Source organism: Mytilus trossulus, chromosome 2 (genome assembly GCF_036588685.1).
Source record: "Mytilus trossulus isolate FHL-02 chromosome 2, PNRI_Mtr1.1.1.hap1, whole genome shotgun sequence".
NCBI lineage: Eukaryota > Metazoa > Mollusca > Bivalvia > Mytilida > Mytilidae > Mytilus > Mytilus trossulus.
In genome coordinates this window covers 74,442,437-74,468,964 of record NC_086374.1, presented here as the reverse complement: position 1 = coordinate 74,468,964, position 26,528 = coordinate 74,442,437, and the positions used below count along the sequence as shown (strand labels likewise).

Sequence of the window (26,528 nt, the reverse complement as noted above, 5' to 3'; positions counted from 1 at the left end):
AACATATGACAGTATTAAATTTCGTAACATAAGGCATTTGAATGCAATGTATGATGCATCCATGATTTCTAAGATCTCATAGATATATACAAATAGTTAACGCTCCAGCCGCCGGATAGTAACCCCCATTTCTCACATTATGCGAAGCGAAATAAAAATGTGATGGAAAATGTATAAACAAATTCAGAACTTAAAAAATGTTCAGTACATAACCATGACAAGATAAACACGGACTATATCAACCAAAGGAAAGACTGGAAAACAAATGTTGTATCGATGGACAAAAACATTCTATCAACATATTTGCATAATTTGCATATCAGGATTCCGAATGAACATTTTTTTCATAAAGAGTTCACCAATACAATAACCCATGCCAATAAAGTTCTAGTAACGATTGGGAGCGATAGGCATGATTAAAAGTAATTTATATAAGATTACATGTAACTATAAATTATGTTAAAAAAGGAGGACTTTATTACGGATAAGCAGATGAGTACATTCTGGCTATTTCACTGTTATTAAACAAAACTGTCGAATAAAGAACTACTTTTAAATTCTTATTTGAGAAGGGTAGAAATAACAAAAGTACGCTCCAGGCGCGGCTTTCTGAATTTAAACCTTTTTTATTAGTAATATAATTCAGAACTTATACAGTAAACAATGCTTTGAATTGGAGAAGCTAAAGGTTTACTTTACCTGAGGGAGTCGGAACTTTATAATTAGTTTCTCAATTATTCTTAAATTTAACAACTAAAAATTCAAGAAATGTATGTTATTAATCTTCTTGACAAAAACAATAGAAAAATAATACCCTCACAGACTAACAGCTCATCGGCAGCGATTTCGACTCAGTGCTAGTCAACAAAAATAATACTTCAACCTGTGTGCGTTCACAAAAATACCTTGTTGCTGTTAATTGTAATATTAAATTCCCAAATATTGCACTAATTAAAATGTCAGCGTGCAACATTTCTAACAAGTTTCATACCAAGTTATATTAAATAGATAAGCAAAGTTAGAGTAAAGAATATGTAAAAAGTTTAATAAAGTGTACAACATACCATAAGAAAAGTAAATATGAAAATAAAAAAAGAAATGGATTTAATAATCAGAAATTCTGAGGACTTATAGTTCCAAGGTTGTCTTAACTAAAAATGAAATTATAATTTTGTGTTAATGTAATGCATCTCTAGAGATTTTTTTTCGTTGTCGACTGAAATAAATCCGTTTTGTTTTTCTGATAAATCTTTGTTTAAATCTGTTTTTATCGTTTTATCATCAGCAAAACACTCTGACGTATTAATTGTAGTCAACGAATTACTTGAAAAGACTGTCCCAAGTTTCTCTTTTTTATCGTCGAGATTGACGACACATTTGAAAATGTCACACTTTGCTGGTAAAAGTCCTTTTTCAAAAATATAGTTCGTGCAATATGAACCAAGAAAAATAAAGAAGAAGGTTGTCAACGTAGAGAATGTTTTAAACGGGAAAAGTTGTGAATTTTCCGTTTCGTCGTACCATGGAAACTTTATCAACGTTGGTATGCTTAAGGTTTTTTCACCCCCTGCTAATCGTACAAATAATCCCATTATATAACCAGCAAGAGAACCATATGTGTTCATATCACTAAAATAAATCACGCATGTCAACTGAGGAAACAACATTACATATACAAAGTCAGAACACAAAACAAACAAGTCATAAATAGATCCCACTTGAATTGCCATGATTGTTGCTAATGATCCTATACCAACTATTGCTATTCTCATAACCCATGTAATTTCGTTGTCTGAAGCCTGAAATAGAATATGATACAAAATTACTATAAGAAAATACAAATAAAAGCATAGCTATCCCTTAGTAGTAATTGTTATCTGTTCTATCCTGCTACTCACGAAGAAGCATGCATTGCATTTCGCTTTATTTGTAGCCATTCGAAAAAATCGTGATGTTAATAAATAGCATTCTCCCTTACTGTAGGCATTTCAAAGAATCGTTGCAAATAAATTATAGAGTTAAACTTTAAAAGTACCTTATAAAATAGAAGATGTGGTATGATTGCCAATGAGACAACTATCCACAAAAGACCAAAATGACACAGACATTAACAACTATAGGTAACCGTACGGCCTTCCACAATGAGAAAAGCCAATACCGCATAGTCAGCTATAAAAGGCCCCGATAAGACAATGTAAAACAATTCAAACGAGAAAACTAACGGCCTTATTTATGTAAAAATGAACGAAAAACAAATAGGTAACACATAAACAAACGACAACCACTGAATTACAGGCTCCTGACTTGGGACAGGCACATACATAAAAAATGTTAGCGGGATCCCAACCCTCCCCTAACCTTGGACAGTGGTATAACAGTACAACATAAGAACGAACTATAAAAATCAATTGAAAAAGGCTTAACTCATCAGATGGACAAACAAACAAGTTGACGTGGCCGGGTACTTATACATCCCGACACAAATTGACACAATGAACAGATCTGAGAGTACTCGCAGTTATCTGACAAGCTAGTCAAAGCCACTAATAACATTAAAAAAATCATGTATCTAAGACTAAACTAACAATCCATACACATCCAACATGCAATGGATTTAGTGTAAAGACGTCATAAACAACCAGAGGAAAACATGACCTTGTGCAATGCCAAGTTACAGATATCGACAGATTTTAGATCCATGAATATGCATAAGTATATAACATACTGGTAATATTTAGTTAGCTTTTAATCTACTGATAACAAAATCAATATGTATACCAATAAAAACAATATTCAATGATCTTATTACAGTGCTGTAAAGGTAACCCTTTAGAATACGTTTATTTAAAGGAGCGACAAGTTTACATGGATCATTTCTAAATTTCCGGGCACGGTTAACAACATTTCCGTAAAAATGGGGATGTGCTATCCCGTTTGAAACAAGTTTCAAGTTTTCGTATGACTTATCAAATATATCTATCCGTTTATAAATTTTAAAAGTTATTTAGAAACAAAGGTTCCAATTCCCTATGGGACAAAATTTACCATAAATGGAATTAGCCATAACGCTAGGTCCTATTTGGTAGCATATTTCGTCGACTGTTTCAGTTCGTATACTTTCTTGGCTTTCAAATGTTCAGCTTTGAGCGTTCCGTGTTAAGATAATTCAAGAAAAGCGCTTTGAACGCATGAAATTGAAATAAAAAATGTATTGTTGTTTTTATATTTATTAATTTTATCGTTCTGTTCTTTTACAAAAAAAACCCAATTATTATCGACAGAAGTAGTAAAATGCATATAGTTTTAACCAATATAGATTTCAGTTATGCCGCTTTGTCCAACAAATTGTTACTAACTAACTTATCCTGAAGAAAAATCACACATTTGATATAATTGTTCAAAGCCTCTACATTTTTTTTAAAAACTTCTTGGAACATGAAACAATATTTAAGCTAAATGATTGTTTCTCTTGAAGAGTAAATTTTTTAAATGCTCACAAATCATTCATATCCCCATGTTCTGTTTTAGCCATGGCGGCCATCTTGGTTGATGGTTGAAGGTCAGCGGATACATTTTAAAACTAGATACGCTGGGGTTATTAAGGCCAAGTTTCGTTTTATTGAGCCCAGTAGTTACAGAAAAGAAGATTTTTGTAAAACTTAACGAATTACGACGAACGACGATGACGGACGACGGCACCGTACGTTAAGAAAATTCCGTCCATATTACGTAGATATAAAATCTATTTATACCATTACCATTATAATGTAAACATAAATATATTTAAGGAATGACTGTAATAATTTCTCTGTCTATGAAAAATTTGGTGCACACTAAATAATGCGCGTAGCGGGTTATTTAACAGGTGTGCACCACATTTTTTTATGTTATTTCGAATAGACAGAAAAAATATTACAGTCATTTCTTATAATTTAATTCTAAATTCTATTTTAAACCGTAGAAAACCATAAAAAAAACGTTGATGACGTCACGGTCACATGACTAAATTATGTCTATGGGCTCATAACAAAATAACGTCAGCCAATCAGAAGACGCGTTACATCCAAAATTAAATTATACAAGAACACACCCGTGATATCGCGGATCCGAGACTGATCGAATTTAAGTATATAACTATGCGTAAGCCTTATTTTAGTATTGGTATTGTCATCTGATAAAGTCAGGCCGATTATAAAATACACAGTTTTCTCTGCTTTCAAATCTTTCTGTTTGAACCCGTCGACCTGGAACTTATCTATTAATTATTTGGAAAATAAAAGGTCCTGGAATGGAGTATTTTTTAATCAACAGCAATTCTTTGATTCGCTGTTTTACGTCATGCCCTCTAACAAATGGAAAACTGTGTCTATTACGCCTTATTTTAAGTCCAGAATTTTAGTATTCGTATTGTTATCTTAGAAAGTCTTACTAATTTAAATACTGCAATAGGGAAGAATTTGACAGTGATAGGATTAAGTACTGTCAACCCTGTGATTATGACCCGTGTATATAGCAAAATCAAATACACAGTTTGGTGGTGCGCCGGTCGATGCGGAACGCACAGATAAGGTAATAGCTAGGTCACAGATGAATATACTATTGGTGTCGGTATCGGATTCGACACGGAACTTGTTAATTATTGGCAATATTAATTATGTGGAAAACAAAAGGGTCTGGAGTGGTGTAATTTTTAATCTACACCATTGTCCTATATTAGCTATATATAAAGTTGAATTCTTTGATTTGTCGTTTTTACCCGATGACGGCTGACAAATTGGGCCTCGTTATTTTAGTATTATAAATATATATATATATATTGCTACATATTGTAAAAGAAATATGTAAATAATTTTCATTATTCATTGTACTAAAAATATTTTCCACCCTTAAATTGTTCTTTTGCTTGCAGAGATATTAACCTTTTCTAAATTTCAAAGGATGAACATTATGTCTGTCATTGTTCACAATATGTGGGTTTTGTTATATGTACCAAGAGTGTGCTCCTTTCAAAAAGTTGCGCCTACGGAGTTATAAGGAAGATCAACTGAAATATATAGTACATAAGTTTAATAGTCACAATCACCATAACTTTGTTTGGGGTGAAACGCGTCTTCTGATTGGCTGACAGTGTTTTGTCTACAAGCTCATAGACATACTCAATGCTCTTCAACTTTGTACTTGTTTGGCTTTATAATATTTTGATATGAGCGTCACTGATGAGTCTTATGTAAACGAAACGCGCGTCTGGTTTACTAGATTATAATCCTGGTATCTTTGATAATTGTTTCGTCATGTAACTCTAAAATAACACGCTACGCTGGTTATTCAGTGTGCACCACATCTTTTTATGTTATTTCTTCATAGACAGAAAAAATTAACAGTCATTCCTACAATGGTTTGACTGAAACGATGTATCGGTGTGTATACCAACTTTTTCTTATTTTAGCGCTATTTTCACATTTCTTGGTCGGTGTGAGAAAAATATTTCTCCTCACTAGCGAAAAATCAGTTTTTGGCAAATGATTGGTGGAAAGCTAATTATGATGTTAAATTTTCTTGCTTTCTTCTGAGTTTTCCTATTGGGATGTCATGATAAAAGGCGACCATGCCTGATGACATCACATAAAAAGTACACAAATGTCTTCACATCTTTGAAAGGAAGGATACAAATCATTAAAGAAACGGATTTCACCACTATAACTCGTGTATTACGATATTTCGCCACTCTCAACAGTTAAATTTTGATTATTTAAAAAGCTCGGCACTCCTCGCGATTTAACTAATGATTTGACTGCCGACATGCTTTGGTTGTCTAAGATCTTGACGTACAATCAAAGTCGTCCGATCTGTAGATTTAGTAATTGTGTCATATTCTAGATTATGATATGTTTACGTCGCAGCAGAATTGTACCCTGTAGACGCATTAGTCTAGCTCCTTTTGTGGTTGATGCTATTGACTTAGATACCTAGATTTATTGATTTTTGAACATCGGCTAACTATTGTAGCCTTAATTGAAAGATATTGTTTTAGGTATTAAACAATACACATTATGAGTAATCGCAAATTCATTGTGTATGCACTCTTCTTTAATAACAAGTAACCCCTTACACAACTAGAATTTTGAATCAGTCTGTTTGGAGGACTTAGTACCAATAATTGAAATTGACTTGAGTTATACATTTTTGTATTTCAACAGTTTATGAGTTCGGATTAACATATGAAGGTTTTATTTTCAAGTTTTAAAATCAATTATTTAACAACGATGTGTATTCTTGAAGTTTTAAAACTTCCCCAATATCTGTACTTTGATATTGGTATGTTTTCTTAAAATAATTGTATATTTCCCGTTTATTGTCTTACAGTACTAAAACTAAAACTGCAACTTTATCAGGCAGTTTTACTTTCCTTTTTATGACTGTTTCGGTGTTAATAATCTTTATTGTTGATTGTGTTAGTTTTCAAAGCTTTTTTATTTGTCTATTTGGCTCTCAATTATGATTATCTCCGAGATGCATTTCGTTTGCACTGACGTAATCCATGTATCATGATGGTCTTTATTTTCCAACTGCTAACATAAAATCATACAAAATAAACTAATAAAGACGGTTACGCTTCTTGTATTTAATCCAGCGCTCCGGGACACCTCACCAGAGGAATTTGTTTATTTATACATGTCAAAAATTGTTTTCGAAATTTCTTGGATTGCGCCAGAACTTATACATGTGCTTTAAAACCTGGATCCGCTCATAATGTCAACATAATTTGTGATTGTGACTGCCATTACACAGGGCCACTTTCGATTACTATTTTATTTATTGCAAAAAGTAAAACCTGGACGGGTGAAAATGAAAACATGATATACACAACAAACATACAACACCAGACAAAAGTCCTAAACAAGTCAAGTTAATATCGATAATATATAGATATAGGAAGATGTGGTGTGAGTGTCAATGAGACGTCTCAACTCTTCATCCAAATAACAATTTAATAAAAATGTAAACCATTATAGATAAATGTACGGCCCTCAACACGGAGCCTTGGCTCACACCGAACAACAAGCTATAAAGGGCCCCAAAATTACTAGTGTAAAACAATTCAAACGGGAAAAACCAACGGTCTAATCTATATAAAAAAAACGAGAAACACGTATATATTACATAAACAACTACTGTACATCAGATTCCTGACAGGTGCAAACATTTGCAGCGGGATTAGCGTTTTAATGGATCCAAACCTTCTCCCTTTTTCTGAAACAATAGCATAACATCACAACATAGAAAAACACACGATAAAATATCAATTGGCAGACTTAACTCAATCAAAAAACTTAAATTAATACACAATGAACGATTAAATTTGATCTGCGATATCTGAATGGAAATGCACAGTTGATAAAATATTAGAGACACACATTCAAGACCAAAAAGCAAACAAACAAGTTCAAACAAAGCCATGGCAAGACACCACTGAGAAATATTAAACCCTTCGAAAATATTGATCAATATTCACTTTAGAAAAAAAACAGTATTAAAAAAAATAAGTGAAAAATTGAAGATATTACAAATAATCAAAGCTGGTATTCAGACAAGATCCATATAAATATAAAAAAAAGCATTATAAACAGTATAAACAGGTCGAATTAAGAAGAAAATACGATTTGAGAGTACTAGCAGTTACTGACAAAAAGCCAAAACCAAATAATAAAAAATCATGCATCAGAGACTAAAATCAACTAAAACACATCCCAGGGATTTAGTATTTTAACGTCATTAACAGTCAAAGAAGACATGACTTGTGCAATGCCAAAAATAAATGTATCGACAGGTAGTAGGATAGTGAGGAGCGACTTCTATAGAAATAAAACTTAACGTGCCTGTGTCTCTATACATCTCTCCTCAAAAGATAATGAATGAAATTTAGTTATGTTTTAATTTGCTAATGACAAAATCAATATTAGTGCCAATGTGAACTGTATTCAGAGATCTAATTACAATATTGGTATGATAAGCCTTACTTATAAGTTTGTTTAAAGGTTCGATGAGTTTACAAGGACCACATATTGATTTGCTCGCTTTAAGTACAATATTACCATAAGATTTAGGATGTGAAATACCATTTAATAAGCTTTCTACAGGTATAGCCAAATTTACTAATCAAATCTTTGTATCTATGAAAGAATTAAGTAAAAGTTTTAAGTAATTTATGGTATCGAAATCCCTGACACAGCCAGTGATGATTGATTGCGTTCGTTAAAATCTATGACATCAGAACACACACGGGCAAACCGAACGAATATATATATTATACATATAGATATTTACCGAAAGTGTAACTTATTTTCGCAATTGCATGCATTGCTTTATATAGCCTACAACACTAGACAACATACTAGTATCTCTTATTGGGATCTAAAATAGTTTCAAGTTTGACATTTATAATTAATAGTTCTAGCAAGATACAATCAGACATTTCATTTTAGTAAATAACTATGAGGAATATGTGTACTATTTAAACATCAAGATATTCTTTAAATTTTAGTCATCGCTTTTCACTTGTCCATGAACTTTTCCGAACCCGCTGAAAGGCTTTTGATTTGTGTTTTTCATTTTATAAAGAAAATTAAGGTCATGGCATTTTATGCTACTAGTATCATAAATGCCTTACAGAATTATTTTAAACCCTTGTATAATTTCTTTTTAATGTTTATTATGTGTTGTACTTAGCCAGGAACTTTATCGTCCAGCTGAAGGGCTCTTGATATCAATCCATGAACAATATTAAGATATTGCCATTGAATGCGAAACATATGTGCCTAAAATTGCTATTGTACAAATACGTAATATACAAATTCTAATAGATTGTTTTGGGTATTGATCATTATTTTACAAGTATTTCGTGATAAGGGCAATCTGGGATAACTGTATCTCGAATTTACCTAGCCATAATTCATTTTACCTATAGTGAGCGTACAAAAAATAACAAAGAAATATATCTGCTTACTTTTGGTCGTATAACAGCACCGTATATATTTCTGGAAAACATCCCACTAGCAGACAATACAGATGAATCAGCAGACGACATGACTGCTGCCGCAACAGCTCCTAACCCAAAAAAGGAAACAGCTGTTGGGCAAAGGTACTGCATTACCAAAGGCAATGTATATCTTTCATCACCATCTGGTAGACGATAGTCAGTGGCCTTGTAGTATCCTGTTTCATTCCAATCTTAAATAAAGACAGTACAAATCATATTATATTAAGTTACAAATCTGCTTGATAGCCATTGAAAATTAAATTCGGTCGACACAACTTCCTGGTTCCACTGTACGAATGTGTTGATAAACAAAATAATGTAAAAAGGTCGCTCGATAGAGTCTTATTTTTTTAATTGAATTTTGAAAATGCTTCATTGGGGCCAAACCATTTGAACATATTTGAACACATCGTATCAAAAGCCTAATTTGCCGATGCTATAATAAGACAAGTCGCAAATAAATTCAACAATCCTTACAAATAAAGTTCATTCAACAATAGTAGCCAGAATTGTTACGTTCTTTGATCTAAAGTGAACATCTCAAAGCATTGTCGGTTACTATAAAGAAAATTACCGATCGTAAAAAAGACGGGTTATATAGAATCGTATGGTGTTTGGTGCTTTATTCTGAAAAATGCACATATATCAGTTTGTTAACTCAAGCTTGGGAGAGAACAGGAATATAACACAAACGATAACTACTCAGTTTGAGTATCATTTGTTGACATAAAAGGGTAGGAAATCAAAACAAATATTTAGGGCGCAAGTTCCATAGCAGGAAAGTCGCCTCCCAAAACATCAATATAATAATAATAACAAATATTTAGTTGTATGAAATACCAGCAACATTATCAACTTGACTTACTTGTATTAGCTGCAATAGCACCAATCAGAACGGCTGGAATTGTCAAAAAGATACAACCAAACCCTGCAGCGTACGACAACAATTCTGCAATACGTGACGTTTTTGCAGAAAAAACTCTTTGAAAATATACCTTAAACGTGAAAATAAGATAGTATTTTTTTACAAAAAATAAATATTATTTTCTACTTACTTATGAAATATAAGGTTTAACAATGAATTGAAAATGTAACATTAGTAAGAGATAAATATTTCAAAAACTTGTACATTCTCAAGTCCTTTAATTAACTTTATGTTCTTGTAAGTATAGGGAATCAATTTAACATTGTAGTTTTAAATATTGTCTTGATTTGTACTAATAATGATTGTGCTTCTAATAGTTTAATATAGATTCCAATTTTTCGTGGATTTCGTTTGTTGAACCACGAATTTAAGTGTTCAGCAAATTAAATATTTGTTGATAAGCTTGTATACAGACGTTTGAAAAAAAATAGAATCAAAAATTTATACAACACGACTTATTTGTCTTAAGTTTTTTTTTATATTGTGTTGTATTAAAATTTGAACGTGTCGCCTTTTGTTGGCTGTTGTTCGTGTGATTCTCTGTCAATTGTGTTATCCAATTTATTTATATTGTAGTGCTGTGGTGTGGTGTTGTCATTTTGATGTTATATTTCACATGGCCATAAAAGTGCGAGGTTTGGCATGCCACAAAACTAGCTTCAACCCACCATTTTTTCTTTTAAAAATGTCCTGTACCAAGTCAGGAATATGGCCATTGTTATATTATAGTTCGTTTCTGTGTGTATTACATTTTAACGTTGTGTCGTTTGTTTTCTCTTATTTTTGAGTGTAAATTCACATTGCGATAAGACGTGGCACGGTACTTGTCTATCCCAAATTCATGTAATTGGTTTTGATGTTATATTTGTTATTCTCGTGGGATTTTGTCTGATGTTCGGCCCGTTTCTTTGTGTGTTACATTTTAGTGTTATGTCGTTGTTCTCCTCTTATAATTAATGCGTTTCCCTCGGTTTTAGTTTGTTACCCCGATTTTGTTTTTTGTCCATGGATTTATGAGTTTTGAACAGCGGTATACTACTGTTGCCTTTATGTATGTACTGCTGATTTTTTTCAGTCATGATATTATCAGTTTGTATTCGACTTATGATAGTTATCAAAGGTACCAGGATTATAAATTTAGTACGCCAGACGCGCGTTTCGTCTACATAAGACTCATTAGTGACGAGTTTGACTGTCCTTTTGTGTCTTTCAATCCTCTTTCAGTGCATTAATGAAATACGATTGTCATATAGCCTATTTTACCTGGACAACACACTTTATTTGTTGAAATTTGTTTTACCTGCCAACCCACTCCTCCTAGAATAAGAAGCAGGAACGAATCAATATATTGTCCAGAATATCTTGGATCAAGATCTTTTATCCAAACTGATGTATAGTTGACTGATATGTCTGTTACTGCATCATGCGTCATTGCAAATGGTACTGTCAACCACTGAAAGTATGAACAGATTTATGTTCAACCTTCCAAGCCAGCACAAAAAAACCATGCTTAAGCAATGGTGGTAATAAGCTCTTACAAAGTAGGTAAAACAAAGGTTATTTTTAAAGAACAAAATAGGAAAAAATATGTTATGCTGTTGATACATTGTCATTACGAATAGCACACGTATTTGTTTATTATAATTTTGTGTTGTGCTGACGTCAACAGAGGAACTTGACGCGTGATATTACATTTGGCTATTGTTTCTATATGTCTATCTTGGTTCCGACTTTTAACTGGAGTTTTGTCTTGGCAATCTTCAATTCTGCTTAATTTGCTGTGTAAGCAATGTCTTTAGAGTTTTTTTTATTTGTTTTTTGGTATTGGAGAGTGTTTTTTTTTTCATTTACACTTCGTGTAGCTCAGTCTTGTGGTTGAAAATGTTTGGTGTTATCTAATTTGTTTGTGTGTTTACTTTGTCCATGTTTTTGTCTGTGCTAGGATTTCGAAGTCTTCTTTGGTAAAGTGTATATTTCAGGGCTTACTTTCTTGCAATACAAAGATGGACGTTATATACTTACAAGACCCACAAAAATACATAACAGTTGTATGACATCTGTATACGCTACAGAGTATAACCCTCCAAACAATGTGTAAAACACAGCTACACCGGCGGATATTATAACAGCCGTGTTATAATCAAGGTCTATAATTACTGAAAGAGTTGTACCTACAATGTGAAACTTCTCATTAAAGATTGATGTTTTTAAAATAACACTAGTATCAAGATAGTAATCATCTAAATTGGTGAAGAATCGCTACTACACCAAATATTAATTAAGCAGATAACAATGCTTTTTTTTTATTCACAGCGTGTTTGTTCAATTATTTGGCCTAATATTACAATAAACATACGACAATACAATAAAATAACTGTGTTCCCCTCCAGCCGACTAAGTATTTTTATTGTCCAGAAATATATATATGAGTGATGCATTCTCCGCAGATGATGTTTACCCTTTAATACACCTGATCAAACTCAGTATTTAGTTCAATAAAGTTCAACCAGTTTTTCGTTTCCAAAGTAAATTAAATGTCTTATTTCTGAATTAAGGTACTATACTACCTGTATGATAATATCATTTCACAAATTCGAAAAAAAGTATTCACTGGTATCCTTTGAAAAAGCCATTAATATGTTGTTGTGTCTGTATGGAAGGTTAGTTTTATTACGTAATACATTGATTTTTTAAGTCTTCAGTTGCAATGCTCTTTATATTGGTATGTTATTTTGATATTTAACTCGTTCATTCAACCTTAAATGATGAGTCTTTTGTAGAAGAAACGCGCGTTTAGTGTGCTTAATGTTAAGGCTAGTAGTACTTATGATGAATTTATGTTTGTACTTATTGTGTACTTTTAACTTTTTTTGTTTTCACTGATATAAATAATTATTAGAATCGGCAATACTGCTGTTGTGTCCTTTAAAAAATATATAAGAAAACTTACCAAGGGCACCAAGTATTGCCCCAGACCAGAATATATCACCAGACAATGGAGGAATGTAAAGTAAAGCTCCCATCTTTTTCCCGTATTTTTGTTGCAATGGATCCAACATTGTAACATATCCTAAGGTACGCATCCGTTTTGCGAAGAAATATCCACCTGTTTGAATAAATAATAATGATTTACATTTGTACTTCAAATTAAATAAGCAAAACCTGTGGAACGCCACATGTAGCTGTCTTATGTGGAACTCTGATATTACGTTATGTTGACCGTCTTACTATAATTACTTGGTGATATTTTGTCTTTACTTATTGCTATGGTTTTGACATTATGCAATAATGATGTTTTGATATAACTCAATATGGAATAGTTATTACTTAATGATAATTTAATATTACACGACATGGTTTCGTATTGACTTGATATAGTTTTGTCATTACTCAATGCGGTTTTGTCATTATTTAATGTGGTTTCACCATTATTAAATGTGGTTGTGTCATTAGTCAATGTGGTTATAACATTACTTGATTTGAAAATGACTTAACGTTATGTAGTTGTGTCATTACATGATGTGGTTTTGTTATTTCGTAATGATGATTTGCCTATTCTTTATATGGTTTTAATATTACGTAATGATGTTTCAAAAATTTACGATTTTACACTACATGATGTGTTCGCTTTATTATTTGATGTGGTCCTGTCATTCCTTGATGTGGTTATCCCATTACTTGATGAGGTAAAATCACGTCACGGATCATTTCGGAAAAAATATGTTTCATTTTCAAACAGATTAAAATATGTCGCATGTTTTATGTGCTTTGGATGGGTATCGCTATCCATTGAGTAAAAGTTCATATTAAAGTTCGAATGGTTGGTTAAATTATTTGGTATGAAAAGGGGAATGGCAGACAATAATAAGAAAATAGTACAGAAAGTTTACAGTATTTCGGACATATCACCATCCACTTGGTCATGCCGTTTTCCTCTTAGTTCTTTAATAGAAGCAGTATTATATAATTTTGTAAAATATTCCGCGGAACCCTGTGCCTCGCCTTATATTGCTGCTGTGGGTGTAAAACGTAATGTTGACCAGCTGTCCATTTATAGATACATGTATCGGTAAAAACGAAATTAATGTTTTACAAGAATAGGCAAATCATCATTTCGAAATAACAAAACCACATCATGTAATGAAACAACTACATAACGTTAAGTTACATTCACATCAAGTATTATCTTACCTCCTATACATTTCTAGGAATATGATTGGTTTAAATCGACCTTGTGGAAACCGTGTATATTTAATATGAGTTAGTTGGGAGGCGGGGCTTATTTCATACACGGTCAGTAGTGGAGTTACGTCCCTATATATTCCATTTAAGGTAATAAGAAGGCGGGGCATATTTCATACACGGTTAGTAGTGGTGTTACGTCACTTTAGAAAAACAAAACAGTGCTGAGAAAAAATCTTTAAGGTTTGAACAGACTAAAAGTGATGATAAAATGGAATAAATTCATAAAACACATTTAAATCTAACAAGTTCTCATTGTTGGCATTTGTTTTTGTAGGATAAAAGAAAGTAGTTTAATCATGTTAATGCAAACTGTATTGAAAGCTTGCTCATTTTGATAGGTCCCTAGTATAAATTTTACACGTTATAGTCGGTAAGATAAATTCGTTACATAGTGTGCTTCGCTCTCATCCCATATGGAATTTACTGACCCCATATTTATCGTATTGGATTCATAGCACACTATGTAACTAATAATGTTAAAACCACATCGGTTTTCAGGTAAGAGTGTTAACATAATCGAATGCATATGAATTTAAATAATAAATGTTCCGATTTTGAATTTTTGCTTGTACAGAATATGCTCCCAAATATATATATCCCATTCTCGTTGAAAGACTCTTTCAACATCACGAGGCAGCCAATAAAAATCGAGGATATTATTTTCAAAATGACCCGAATATCGTAAAAAACAATGAAAGCAATAGCTTCACCCAATAGTGCGTGCAAAACTTTGGTGCGAGCAAAATGACTCACAAATGTTCGGGTTGAGAATTGCAAAAACTGAACACATTTTTCTTCGGACTTTTATTCAATGTCGTATATTATCATTAAGGAATTGTATATTTAGATAAACATTTTTTGGGGTTCTATGTTTAAAAAACAGCAGTAATATTGTCCGATCCTAAAAGAATCCACATTGAAATTGTGAATTTGATTAATATTGAAAGTCTTGCTACGAATAACCTTTGTGTGAAAAATTATCAGTACAAACAATCTTATTTTTTTTCTAGTTTAATGACTAATGACTGCAATAAAAATTAAAAAATTAAAACCACATCAACCTACCGAACCACATGCTGGCTGCATATCCAAAAGGAGCTTGACACCACACCAAACCACTAACATATACAGCCTCCGCCGATCCATTTATAAATCCTCCGCCAACCCAGGTAGCTACATGTAAAATATAAACAGTAAATTAAACTCTTTGGAAGGTTTCTTTAACAATAGTTATGTTCTATCTTTAAGATAAACAACCCGAGGACAATCGATATTTTTGGCATCCTTATGTCGCCAGTGCTAAATTCACTAGTTAATGTGTTCTGCGTTGAGGAACACGCCCTTAAGACTGGTCTGTGTCTGATTATCACATTGGGCACACGCACTAAATCAGTTATCATACTTTATTATTACTGTCTCTAGTTCGGTATAAATTATTTTTTTGTTTTATTAATATGTCAATGTGTTATGGTTTTCAATACATTTGCCAACATGCATTATCTAATTTAACGATAATATTGCCATTGGCAACAAGACTGGTGTCACTACTAAAGAAGGAACAGTGTATCCTTCAACCGGCGGTACAGATGTATCTTCATGTAACCCTGGTATTCAGCAGAATCGTTTTGATCAATTATAAGTGTTGTGTAGTGTTGTGTGTTCCAACCGTTGATCTCATTCAAGTATCTCCCTTACACGGACATATATTTTTACATTTTGACACTGTCTATCTTTCGTACCATTCAGTAAATGAACAACTTCAAACCGTGAAATTATAGTTAAATGCGAAGTACCAGACACAAGTTGGTTCCTTTTTCCTTTTTCCTTTTTCGATATTCAAATTTTTAAAAATATTACAAGTCCAAACTAAATTTTTTTTTGCTTCAAAACTTTTTTTCCTCAAAATTTTTTTTTCCTCAAAATTTTTTTTTCCTCAAAATTTTTTTTCCTCAAATTTTTTTTTTTCCTCAAAATTTTTTTTCCTCAAAATTTTTTTTTTCTCAAATTTTTTTTTTCCTCAAATCTCAAAGCATACCAATACCTAAACACAATTGCTGCAAACAAAGCCGACTTAACTTGATAAGGTTTCATCGATAGCCCTAGATTTCTTATGACCTTTTGAACTGACGATGATAGCAATTTACATAATAATAATCTTCATGCAATATTACACTCATAAGGGTCAAGCAATACAATCAAACAATTTTATACAATACTATGCAATACACTTTTATACAATACTATGCAATACAATTTTATACAATACTATGCAATACAATTTTATACAATACTATGCAATACAATGTTATGCAGAATAATAGAACATATTTTAAGAGTTCAATTATAAATTTATGTAAAACAAACACCATCATAAGCTTGTCTGATACTGTGTCTGACTCTCTCAGCTCTAAATACTGCTTGATGAAGACTCCAATATGACATGCAAGTTCAGGGATGGGGTTTAGAATGGGTTTAAGTTTATTAATTGCAGCAAGATGTTGAAATAATGGTAAATAGTCTTTTAGATAAGCAAAAAGATTATAAGGCAATGATATGTTAAAATGTCCCAATACAAAAAGAAATGAAATTCTTCATCTAGGACTCCATATATTTTACATAATCGTTGTGCTCTTGAAATGTTTCTGTGCCTTCCTAATTCAATGCATAGGAAATTATCACGTAGTCTAAATTTATCAGATCTTTGCACTTCTAGTGCAAATCATTGGAATAACATGTTGCGGGTATATTGAGTCGAACTGTTGAATACCAAACCAGCAAATACTGCATAGCTGATCCGTGAGCGATTTTGAATTATTTCAGAGTGACAAGAATGTGTATCCAAAATAAACACTTGTTTAGACAATTCCTCTGTAGTCTAATATATATTTCTTAAGATGCATATATATATAGACTGTATCATATCTGTCGAGATGCATATGAGCTGTACATCAGTTAATATTCTTGTATACGGTACATCTGTTGAGATGCGTATTAACTGTACATCTGTTGACACGAATATAAACTGTACATCTGTTGACACGAATATAAACTGTACATCTGTTGACACGAATATAAACTGTACATCTGTTAAGAATCATATAAACTAATAAAACATCTGTTGAGACGAATGTAAACTGCAAGTTTGTTGAGATGGATATGACCAGTACTTTTGTAAAGATGCTTACAAACTGCAGAGATGCGTATGAACTTTACATCTGTTGAGATGCGTATGAACAGTACATCTGTTGAGATGCGTATGAACTGTTCATCTGACGAGATGTGTATGAACTGTACATCTGTTGTGATGAGTATGAACTCTACATCTGTAGAGATGCGTATGAACTGTACAACTGTAGAGATGCGTATGAACTGTACATCTGTAGAGATGCGTATGAACAATACATCTGTAGAGATGTGTATGAAATGTACAATTGTAGAGATGCGTATGAACTGTACATCTGTAGAGATGCGTATGAACTGTACAACTGTAGAGATGCACATGAACTGTACATCTGTAGAGATGCGTATGGACAATGCATCTGTAGAGATGTGTATGAACTTTACATTCATATGACAAATGTGGGTTCTCACTGAAAAGATATCCTATCGTTTCAACAATAAACGATAATTTTCAAAAAAATATTATCAAATATAAATGTGACTTTTTATATAATACATAACATAAGATGTAGGAATGTCTGAAGTTTTATTGTTCATTTTGGCGATAATTTTCTTGAGGTTTGTTTTAATTATCTGATGAATTAAACACAATCGCAATTTTTTATGATTTTAATTTGATTATAATTCATAGCAAACTTTTCAAGAAAAAAAATTCTATGTTCACCTCATCAGCAAATTAAAATGAGCCTTAATAATCATGGCAAAATACTCAATAAACCTTTAAACATTTCTACATGTTATGGTATTGATTAGATATAAATCAATCATGCAGTTACTTGGTAATATATTTTTGAAAAATGTTGATTTTAGTTGAATTGATTGGACATGTTTTAATGGGAACTTACTTTTGTCCTATGACTGTACATATGTAGAGATGCGTATGACTAGTACATCTCTAGAGATGCGTATGAACTGTACATCTATAGAGATGCGTATGACCAATACATCTGTTGAGATGCGTATGAACTGTACATCTATAGAGATGCGTATGACCAGTACATCTGTTGAGATGTGTATGAACAGTACACCTGACGAGATGCGTATGAACTGTACATCGATAGAGATGTGTATGACCAGTACATCTGTTTATGATGCGTATGAACTGTACATCTATAGAGATGCGTATGACCAATACATCTGTTGAGATGCGTATGAACTGTACATCGATAGAGATGCGTATGACCAGTACATCTGTTGAGATGTGTATGAACTGTACATCGATAGAGATGTGTATGACCAGTACATCTGTTTATGATGCGTATGAACTGTACATCTTTAGAGATGCGTATGGCCAATACATCTGTTGAGATGCGTATGAACTGTACATCGATAGAGATGCGTATGACCAGTACATCTGTTGAGATGTGTATGAACTGTACATCGATAGAGATGTGTATGAACAGTACACCTGAAGAGATGCGTATGAACTGTACATCGATAGAGATGTGTATGACCAGTACATCTGTTTATGATGCGTATGAACTGTACATCTTTAGAGATGCGTATGGCCAATACATCTGTTGAGATGTGTATGAACTGTACATCTGAAGAGATGCGTATGAACTGTACATCTGTTGAAATGCGTATGACCTGTACATGTTGAGATGCATGATATAAACTATACTTCTGTTAAGATTCGCATGAACTGTAAATCTGTTTAAATGGATATAAACTGAATGTGCATGTTATATACATCTTTACAGATGCACAGTATATACAGATTGTATGCATCTATAAAAGTACATCGATATAACTTAGAAATTACTATTCAAAAGGTATTTGATCTTTCAAAAACGGATATGAATTATAGTTTTGCACCGACATCATGTAAATTTGAACTAAAACATCATTTGGATAAAAGTTAAAAAATAGAAATAATTATAGTTTATTCAGGGCATTGTGAGATTTTTATTTATTTTCAAGCCACTGAATTTAAATGTTTTGATCCGACTTAAAAAGCGGGTCTGCATTCTTCAGGGTTCATACCCTCATAACGGTATTACATTACAAAATGTGGCCTATGAACATGCCAAAACAAACCTTTATTGGTGACAATTATATTATAAATCATAACTAGTTCAATTATCCGATGAATATAATGCACAATCTATATTTTTTCATATATTTCAAAGACAATGCATAAAATGCCTAATTGATATATTGTTATTCTAAAATAATTCCTTTGTTGTGTGTTATATGAAAATATGAAGATGTGGTTTGATTGCCAATGAGACAATTCTCCACCAAAGACCAAATGGCAAAGAAGTTAACAGTTACTATTTAAAATAGGTCACCATACATTCTTCAAGAATATTCAATATATCATTTTTTAATACCATATTGTTTTTCTATCTCCATTCTAGTTCTAGATCTACATGTTGGAGTGTATTTCCTTTTAATCTTGGTGAATAGACTCAAAACAGGGAAATGTACTCGATATTTTCGGAAATATTTTGAACATTTCAATTTCGTTGTTTTTGTACTATAATATTCCCAATTATTTTAACCTCTGCTTATAATCACTGACAAATTTTTAATCATAAATTATTCTGAAAAAATCGAGACGATATTAGAAAGTATAAAAAAAAGAGATATGGCTAGAGAGAGAACATATTTTATTTAGAACAGACGAAATTATGATTGAACAAATAAACACAAACATTAAAAGAGAAATATGCATAGTTATGTAATTATACGCCATGCAAAACGATTCGTTAATTAAAATTGCTGTATCAAGAACTGTACTAGTACTCACGTGCTGTTGATCAAATATGATAACATGTTTAGTGTGTATTTTTTCAATATTGTACCTATTTATATTAATTGATTTCTTCTTTAATTTTGTGAATTGTAAATATTTGGAAAGGATGGTGTTAAGTTTTTATAATCATATTGTAACTTGTAACCGGACGGGGACGTCTAGATATTTTTATCCTCGGGTTTGTACCAGTTTCCTGGGATTTGAAAAGCAATTCCAAATTTCTAAAGTCAATAAAAAGTTTATACTATCACTATCAAATATGAAACAAATACTATACTACATAAAACGAATTTCAACACATATCAACAGAACCCGAACCTGTTGAATTAAAACCCTTTCCGCAGTCCGATACTGTTTGAACCAACTATTTGAAACTATAGTCTGAAACCTACACGTATGGAACGGGTCTGAAACCTAAATGTGTGAAACTGGTCAGACGGTTTGGAACTATTATCTGAAACCTAAATGTTTGGAACGGGTCTGAAACATAAATGTATGAAACTGGTCAGACGGTTTGGAACTATTGTCTGAAACCTAAATGTTTGGAACTGTTCTGAAACCTAAATGTTTGGAACTGGTCTGAAACCTGAATGTTTGGAACGGGTCTGAAACCTAAATGTTTGGAACTAAAACCTATTAAAACGAATCTTTGGTAACTATTTTAACTGTCTGAACAACAGGGCAGCACTAAGGCATGGTATGTCAGCAAACACTCACTGCAATAGTGAGAGATGTGAGACGCAAAACCTTAGCGCCAGCCCTGTTTGGACAATCTGTACCGAACCAACAGTCTCAGCCCTTTCTATATTCTTTCCAAAGGTTCCAAACACTTCACTTTACTTAAACTAAACCGTCTGTCTGCTATTCACTACTTCCATTCCAAACTATCCCATGTTAACTGTCTGCTGTCTTCGGTACAAATGACGATTTAAACAACAATGGAAGTTTTTAACGACCTTGACTGGCTATACAGCCCTGGCACGGTCGACCCTCTTGCGCCTTTTTGGGCATTAAAAAAATTACATTTTTACCATGTGGTAATTGACATAATTTAGAATAATAAATAAAGTTTAATAAAAAAAATAAAAAGCAAAAGTTTGAATAAATAAATGAATAAAAAAAAATTATGATTAAGTAAATAAATAAATAAAAAAATAAAAGAATATAAAAATAAATATAATAAAATAATATAAAAATAATTTTGTATAAAAATAAAATAAAATAAATAAATATACGATTTGAACTTAATATACCCACTATTTATACTTCGAACGCGGACCTCGAAGAGAGCACCCTAGCAACAATTATCATTGAACTAGAGATAAGGATACTACAGATACAGTTAAGTCGGCTTCATATCTTGACTTACATCTAGAAATTGACAATGAAGGTCGGTTGAAAACAAAACTATACGACAAAAGAGATGATTTCAGCTTTCCAATTGTGAACTTTCCATTTCTAAGTAGCAACATTCCAGCATCACCTGCATACGGGGTATATATCTCCCAATTGATACGATATTCCCGTGTTTGCATTTTCTATCATGATTTTCTTGATAAAGGGTTGCTGCTCACCAGGAAGCTATCGATTCAAGAGTTTCAAATGGTAAAGTTGAAATCATCCCTTCGTAAATTTTACAGACGCCATCACAAGTTGGTTGACCGTAATGGAATAACCGTTTCACAAATGATATCGGATATGTTCCTTACGTCTTAACTACTTTCCCTTTCATGAATGTGACCTACCGAATTAGACTATTTACCGGATTTTATCTCACATAAGTAACACGACGGGTTCCAAATGTGGAGCAGGATCTGCTTACCCTTACCCCTAGTTTTTGGTGGGGTTCGTGTGGTTTATTCTTTGGTTTTCTGTGTTGTGTCATGTGTCCTATTGTTTGTCTGTTTGTCTTTTTTCATTTTTATCCATGGCGTTGGCAGTTTGTTTTAGATTTATGAGTTTGACTGTCCCTTTTGTATCTTTCGTCCCTCTTTTATACAGGTAAAGCGTCTGATAGCAACCAAGGATAAAGGGATGATTTTTAATGCCGTTTTCAATGATAAAGAGATCAAATGGAAAATTCAAAGAGGTTTCGAAAAATATACAACTGTAGAAATATTATAACCTTCTTAAACTGTAAATTCGTAACACTATAATTATAACCAGATGCTCCGCAGGGCGTAGCTTTATACGACCGCAGAGGTTGAACCCTGAACGGTTGGGGCAAGTATGGACACAACATTCAGGCTGGATTCCGCTCTAAATTTGGATTGTGATTAAATAGTTGACACAGCATAGGTTTCTGACACAGAATGAATGTATTCAAATGAACTTAAAATTTTTGTTTTCTCTTAGAGCAATTCACTATGCTGTTGAATATTAATCCTCTCAAAAAAATGTTTGAAGAAATTTTCTTTTTATTTATGAAATTTCAAATGAGAAAAATTGAACCCAATTTTTTAATCACATCCCCCTTTCCCTTATTCCAAAACTAATTTCAATTAAAATATTCTAATGGAGTTTGCAACAATTACTACTCATTTAAATACATCATAAAATATTAAGATGTAAAAAAACTGCTTGTTATCACTGAATGGTAAAGATTATTTAAATTTATCAGTTGGTAGTAAAAAGTGAATATACATTGTATATTGTATATAACAAAGATTTAAGTTGATTCTGGACAAAGAAAGATAACTCCAATTAAAAAAAATTCTTGCAGATATTTCTTGCTTACTATACTGGACAAAGAAAGATAACTCTTAATTAAAAAAAAATTTGCTATTTCACAATATTGTGAAATTAGATATTTCTTGCCATTGCACAATACTGTGCAATTGAAAAGACTTGCTATTGCACAATACTTAATATAATAATTTTAGATCCTGATTTGGACCAACTTGAAAACTGGGCGCATAATCAAAAATCTAAGTACATGTTTAGATTCAGCATATCAAAGAGGCCCAAGAATTTAATTTTTGTTAAAATCAAACTTAGTTTAATTTTGGACCCTTTGCACTTTAATTTAGACCAATTTTAAAACTGGACCAAAAATTAAGAATCTACATACACAGTTAGATTTGGCATATCAAAGAACCCCAATTATTCAATTTTTTATAAAATCAAACAATGTTTAATTTTGGACCTCGATTTGGGCCAACTTGAAAACTGGGCCAATAATCAAAAATCTAAGTACATTTTTAGATTCAGCATATCAAAGAACCCCAAGGTTTCAATTTTTGTTAAAATCAAACTAAGTTTAATTTTGGACCCTTTGGACCTTTATGTAGACCAATTTGAAAACGGGACCAAAAATTAAGAATCTACATACACAGTTAGATTCGGCATATCAAAGAACCCCAATTATTCAATTTTGATGAAATCAAACAAAGTTTAATTTTTGACCCTTTGGGCCCCTTTTTCCTTAACTGTTGGGACCAAAACTCCCAAAATCAATACCAACCTTCCTTTTGTGGTCATAAACATTGTGTTTAAATTTCATTGATTTCTATTTACTTTAACTAAAGTTATTGTGCGAAAACCAAGAATAATGCTTATTTGGGCCCTTTTTTGGCCCCTAATTCCTAAACTGTTGAAACCAAAACTCCCAAAATCAATCCCAACCTTTCTTTTGTGGTCATAAACCTTGTGTCAAAATTTCATAGATTTCTATTAACTTAAACTAAAGTTATAATGCGAAAACCAAGAAAATGCTTATTTGGGCCCTTTTTGGCCCCTAATTCCTAAAATGTTGGGACCAAAACTCCCAAAATCAATACCAGCCTTCCTTTTATGGTCATAAACCTTGTGTTAAAATTTCATAGATTTCTATTCACTTTTACTAAAGTTAGAGTGCGAAAACTAAAAGTATTCGGACGACGACGACGACGACGACGACGACGACGACGACGCCAACGTGATAGCAATATACGACGAAAATTTTTTCAAAATTTGCGGTCGTATAAAAATAACGAGATGTTGCATGATTGCAAATGAGACAACTATCCACAAAAGTTCAAATACAGTGCTTGTAAGCAATTAAAGGCAACCCATATCATATGCTTGGGATATAAAAGGCTCCGACATGAACAATAAAATATGTTTAAACTATAATAGAACGCTTTCTTGTGGTTTCGTGCTTACCTGTCATAGTGAAGATCCCAACTGTCATACCAATATTTCTCCCGGCCAGCATCATATCTTCATTGTCTTTCCCTTTTGTTTTTCGTGCGGCCCATAGACCAATCACTAATATTAGTACATAAAAAATAATAACAGCAATAAGTCCTGGTACATTGACAGCCATGCTCAGATTTTTTATATTTAGCGACTTTCAGATAAAATGTTCATATGACATCAATCAGAACATTGAGAAGGTACAGTACTACGGATGGTTGAATCACGCTGAACTCTGACACATTGAAGAATATGAACGTCACATGTATAAATTCGACATGCAGTCTAAACTACATTTTACCTTTTATCGAAAATAATGTATTCATAATCTTAAAACAGCCGAAGGTTATAAACTTAGAAATGAAATCAAAATGATTGTTTATGTGATGATAACAATATATTATATACTAGGACAACCGTTAAATAAGTAAGTCGTATCATGAAGTTGCACTCTGACACACATCTCAAAGTAAAGGAGACATAACTTTTCGAATGAAAAAAAGGACAACCTTTGAGCCACAGTTCAAAACTTGACCGTATAACCTATTATCTAGTGACATACTTAAATTTAAACCCTTGTCATCATTATTTAAGGACATTTTTTAATAGCCCTGTTAAAATCATAATGATATTCATTCAAATAATATAAAAGACAGCTTTTGTATCCGATTATTTCATTTATGACGTACTCCATGGTAATTGGAGTCCAAACAAATTCTGATTCAAAACAGACTGAATATAGTTTGTGCAACGGTTGAACCTACAAATTAAATGTATGCCACTGTTCGAGCACCGCTATCCTAAAGTGCCACATATATAATTCAACCTTTAACCGTATTTTCAAAAATGTTGTATTTCTCATTTTCTGTAACTCCTTTGTACGTTGTCAATTCACCTTAAACAAATGTCAACTCTTATGATACAAAACGTTATAAGATATCAAAAAAGTCGAAAAAAACAACCAGTTGGGAGAAAAACAAAACCACCAATGGCAAAAAAAAAACGACAAAAAAAACCCCAACCCATATTTTGTTTTTACAATGAGTACAATATATCAAAACCATACATTCGAGAACTCGAGTGCTCCGGAAGAGTTAGCTATCAGCAGCCGTTTACTACTACTTATCTATGAAAGGAATAAAACTTATCACAAACGAATCGGTTCCTGATTAACAGGAAATCCCATACATGAATGTCTTGATGTTGGGTCCTTTTTCTGTAATTTTTAATTCTATTTGTAATTCCCCCCCCCCCCCCCCCCCCCCCCCCCATTGTTCTCTCTATAATTCATATTGTTTGCCTATCAATCCATTTTATGTAAGCTCGTATCCAGACCACATAGATACTGTTGTATAAATATGTTGGTTTTTCTTATATATATATATATATATTTCTTAATTTAGATCTATTATATATAATGATCTATGACAGTCTTAAACAATAGACAAGTGTGAAAAATGATATGACAGGCACTAAATCGCCGGAGTCAAGAACTTATAAGATCTATACTAAGATCTGCTACGGACACAAGATTTATTCCGAAATAATTATTATATAACTAAAGACTGGTCTGCCTTCGAGCATACAGATGAACGTATTATAGGGTCAAGCTTTTTGTTATATCTCATCAAAAAGTTATGTTGTATTTAGATTTATGATAATCTGAACTTATTTCGTTCAGAAATAAAAACCATGCTGTGCGGGATGCATAAATACACAATGAAAAATTGTTATAATTAACTTGTTTGTCCCATTCTAGGAGGTAACTCCAACATATGCCAACATTTGGGAAAAAAAATATATTCAACCTATGCCTACAAACAAAATACGGGCCCAAAATACAATGAGGGTTCTTTTACTATAATAAATGTAATTATTTACAGGTAAAATACAGTCAGAATTTTTAGCCGCGATGATTAAAAATATTACTTTTAAATAGAAACAACAGTAAAATACTTGCAAGATTGTGTTGGAGTACAAAAATGAAATTTGAAAACAATATAAGAAAACGATGCAAGCAAAAATTGTGTATTAAAAAATGTTTGCACTATGGTGTTCTAAATAAGAAATTAAAGCAAAAACCAAACAAACAAACAATTTTAACCCGGTTGTAAATTAATTGGTCCCTAATAGTTTTGTTCTTGTTTAGTTTTTTTATAAAACTGAATAATTTGTTATATGTTGTTGAATCTATGTCGACATTT

At 32.3% G+C, this 26,528-nt stretch overlaps 1 protein-coding gene across 1 annotated transcript; it reads right to left on the bottom strand.

The window, feature by feature from the left end:
* Positions 1-1,024: 1,024 nt before the first annotated feature.
* On the bottom strand, positions 1,025-24,618 carry LOC134708006 (high-affinity choline transporter 1-like). The gene is made up of 8 exons (XM_063568228.1): positions 24,292-24,618; positions 15,273-15,380; positions 12,913-13,068; positions 11,985-12,133; positions 11,263-11,415; positions 9,903-10,032; positions 9,005-9,228; positions 1,025-1,799 (listed from the first exon to the last, which is right to left on the bottom strand). The coding sequence occupies exons 1-8, from the start codon at positions 24,452-24,454 to the stop codon at positions 1,164-1,166; spliced, it is 1,719 nt and encodes a 572-aa protein (XP_063424298.1). The 5' UTR covers positions 24,455-24,618; the 3' UTR covers positions 1,025-1,163.
* Positions 24,619-26,528: the final 1,910 nt, after the last annotated feature.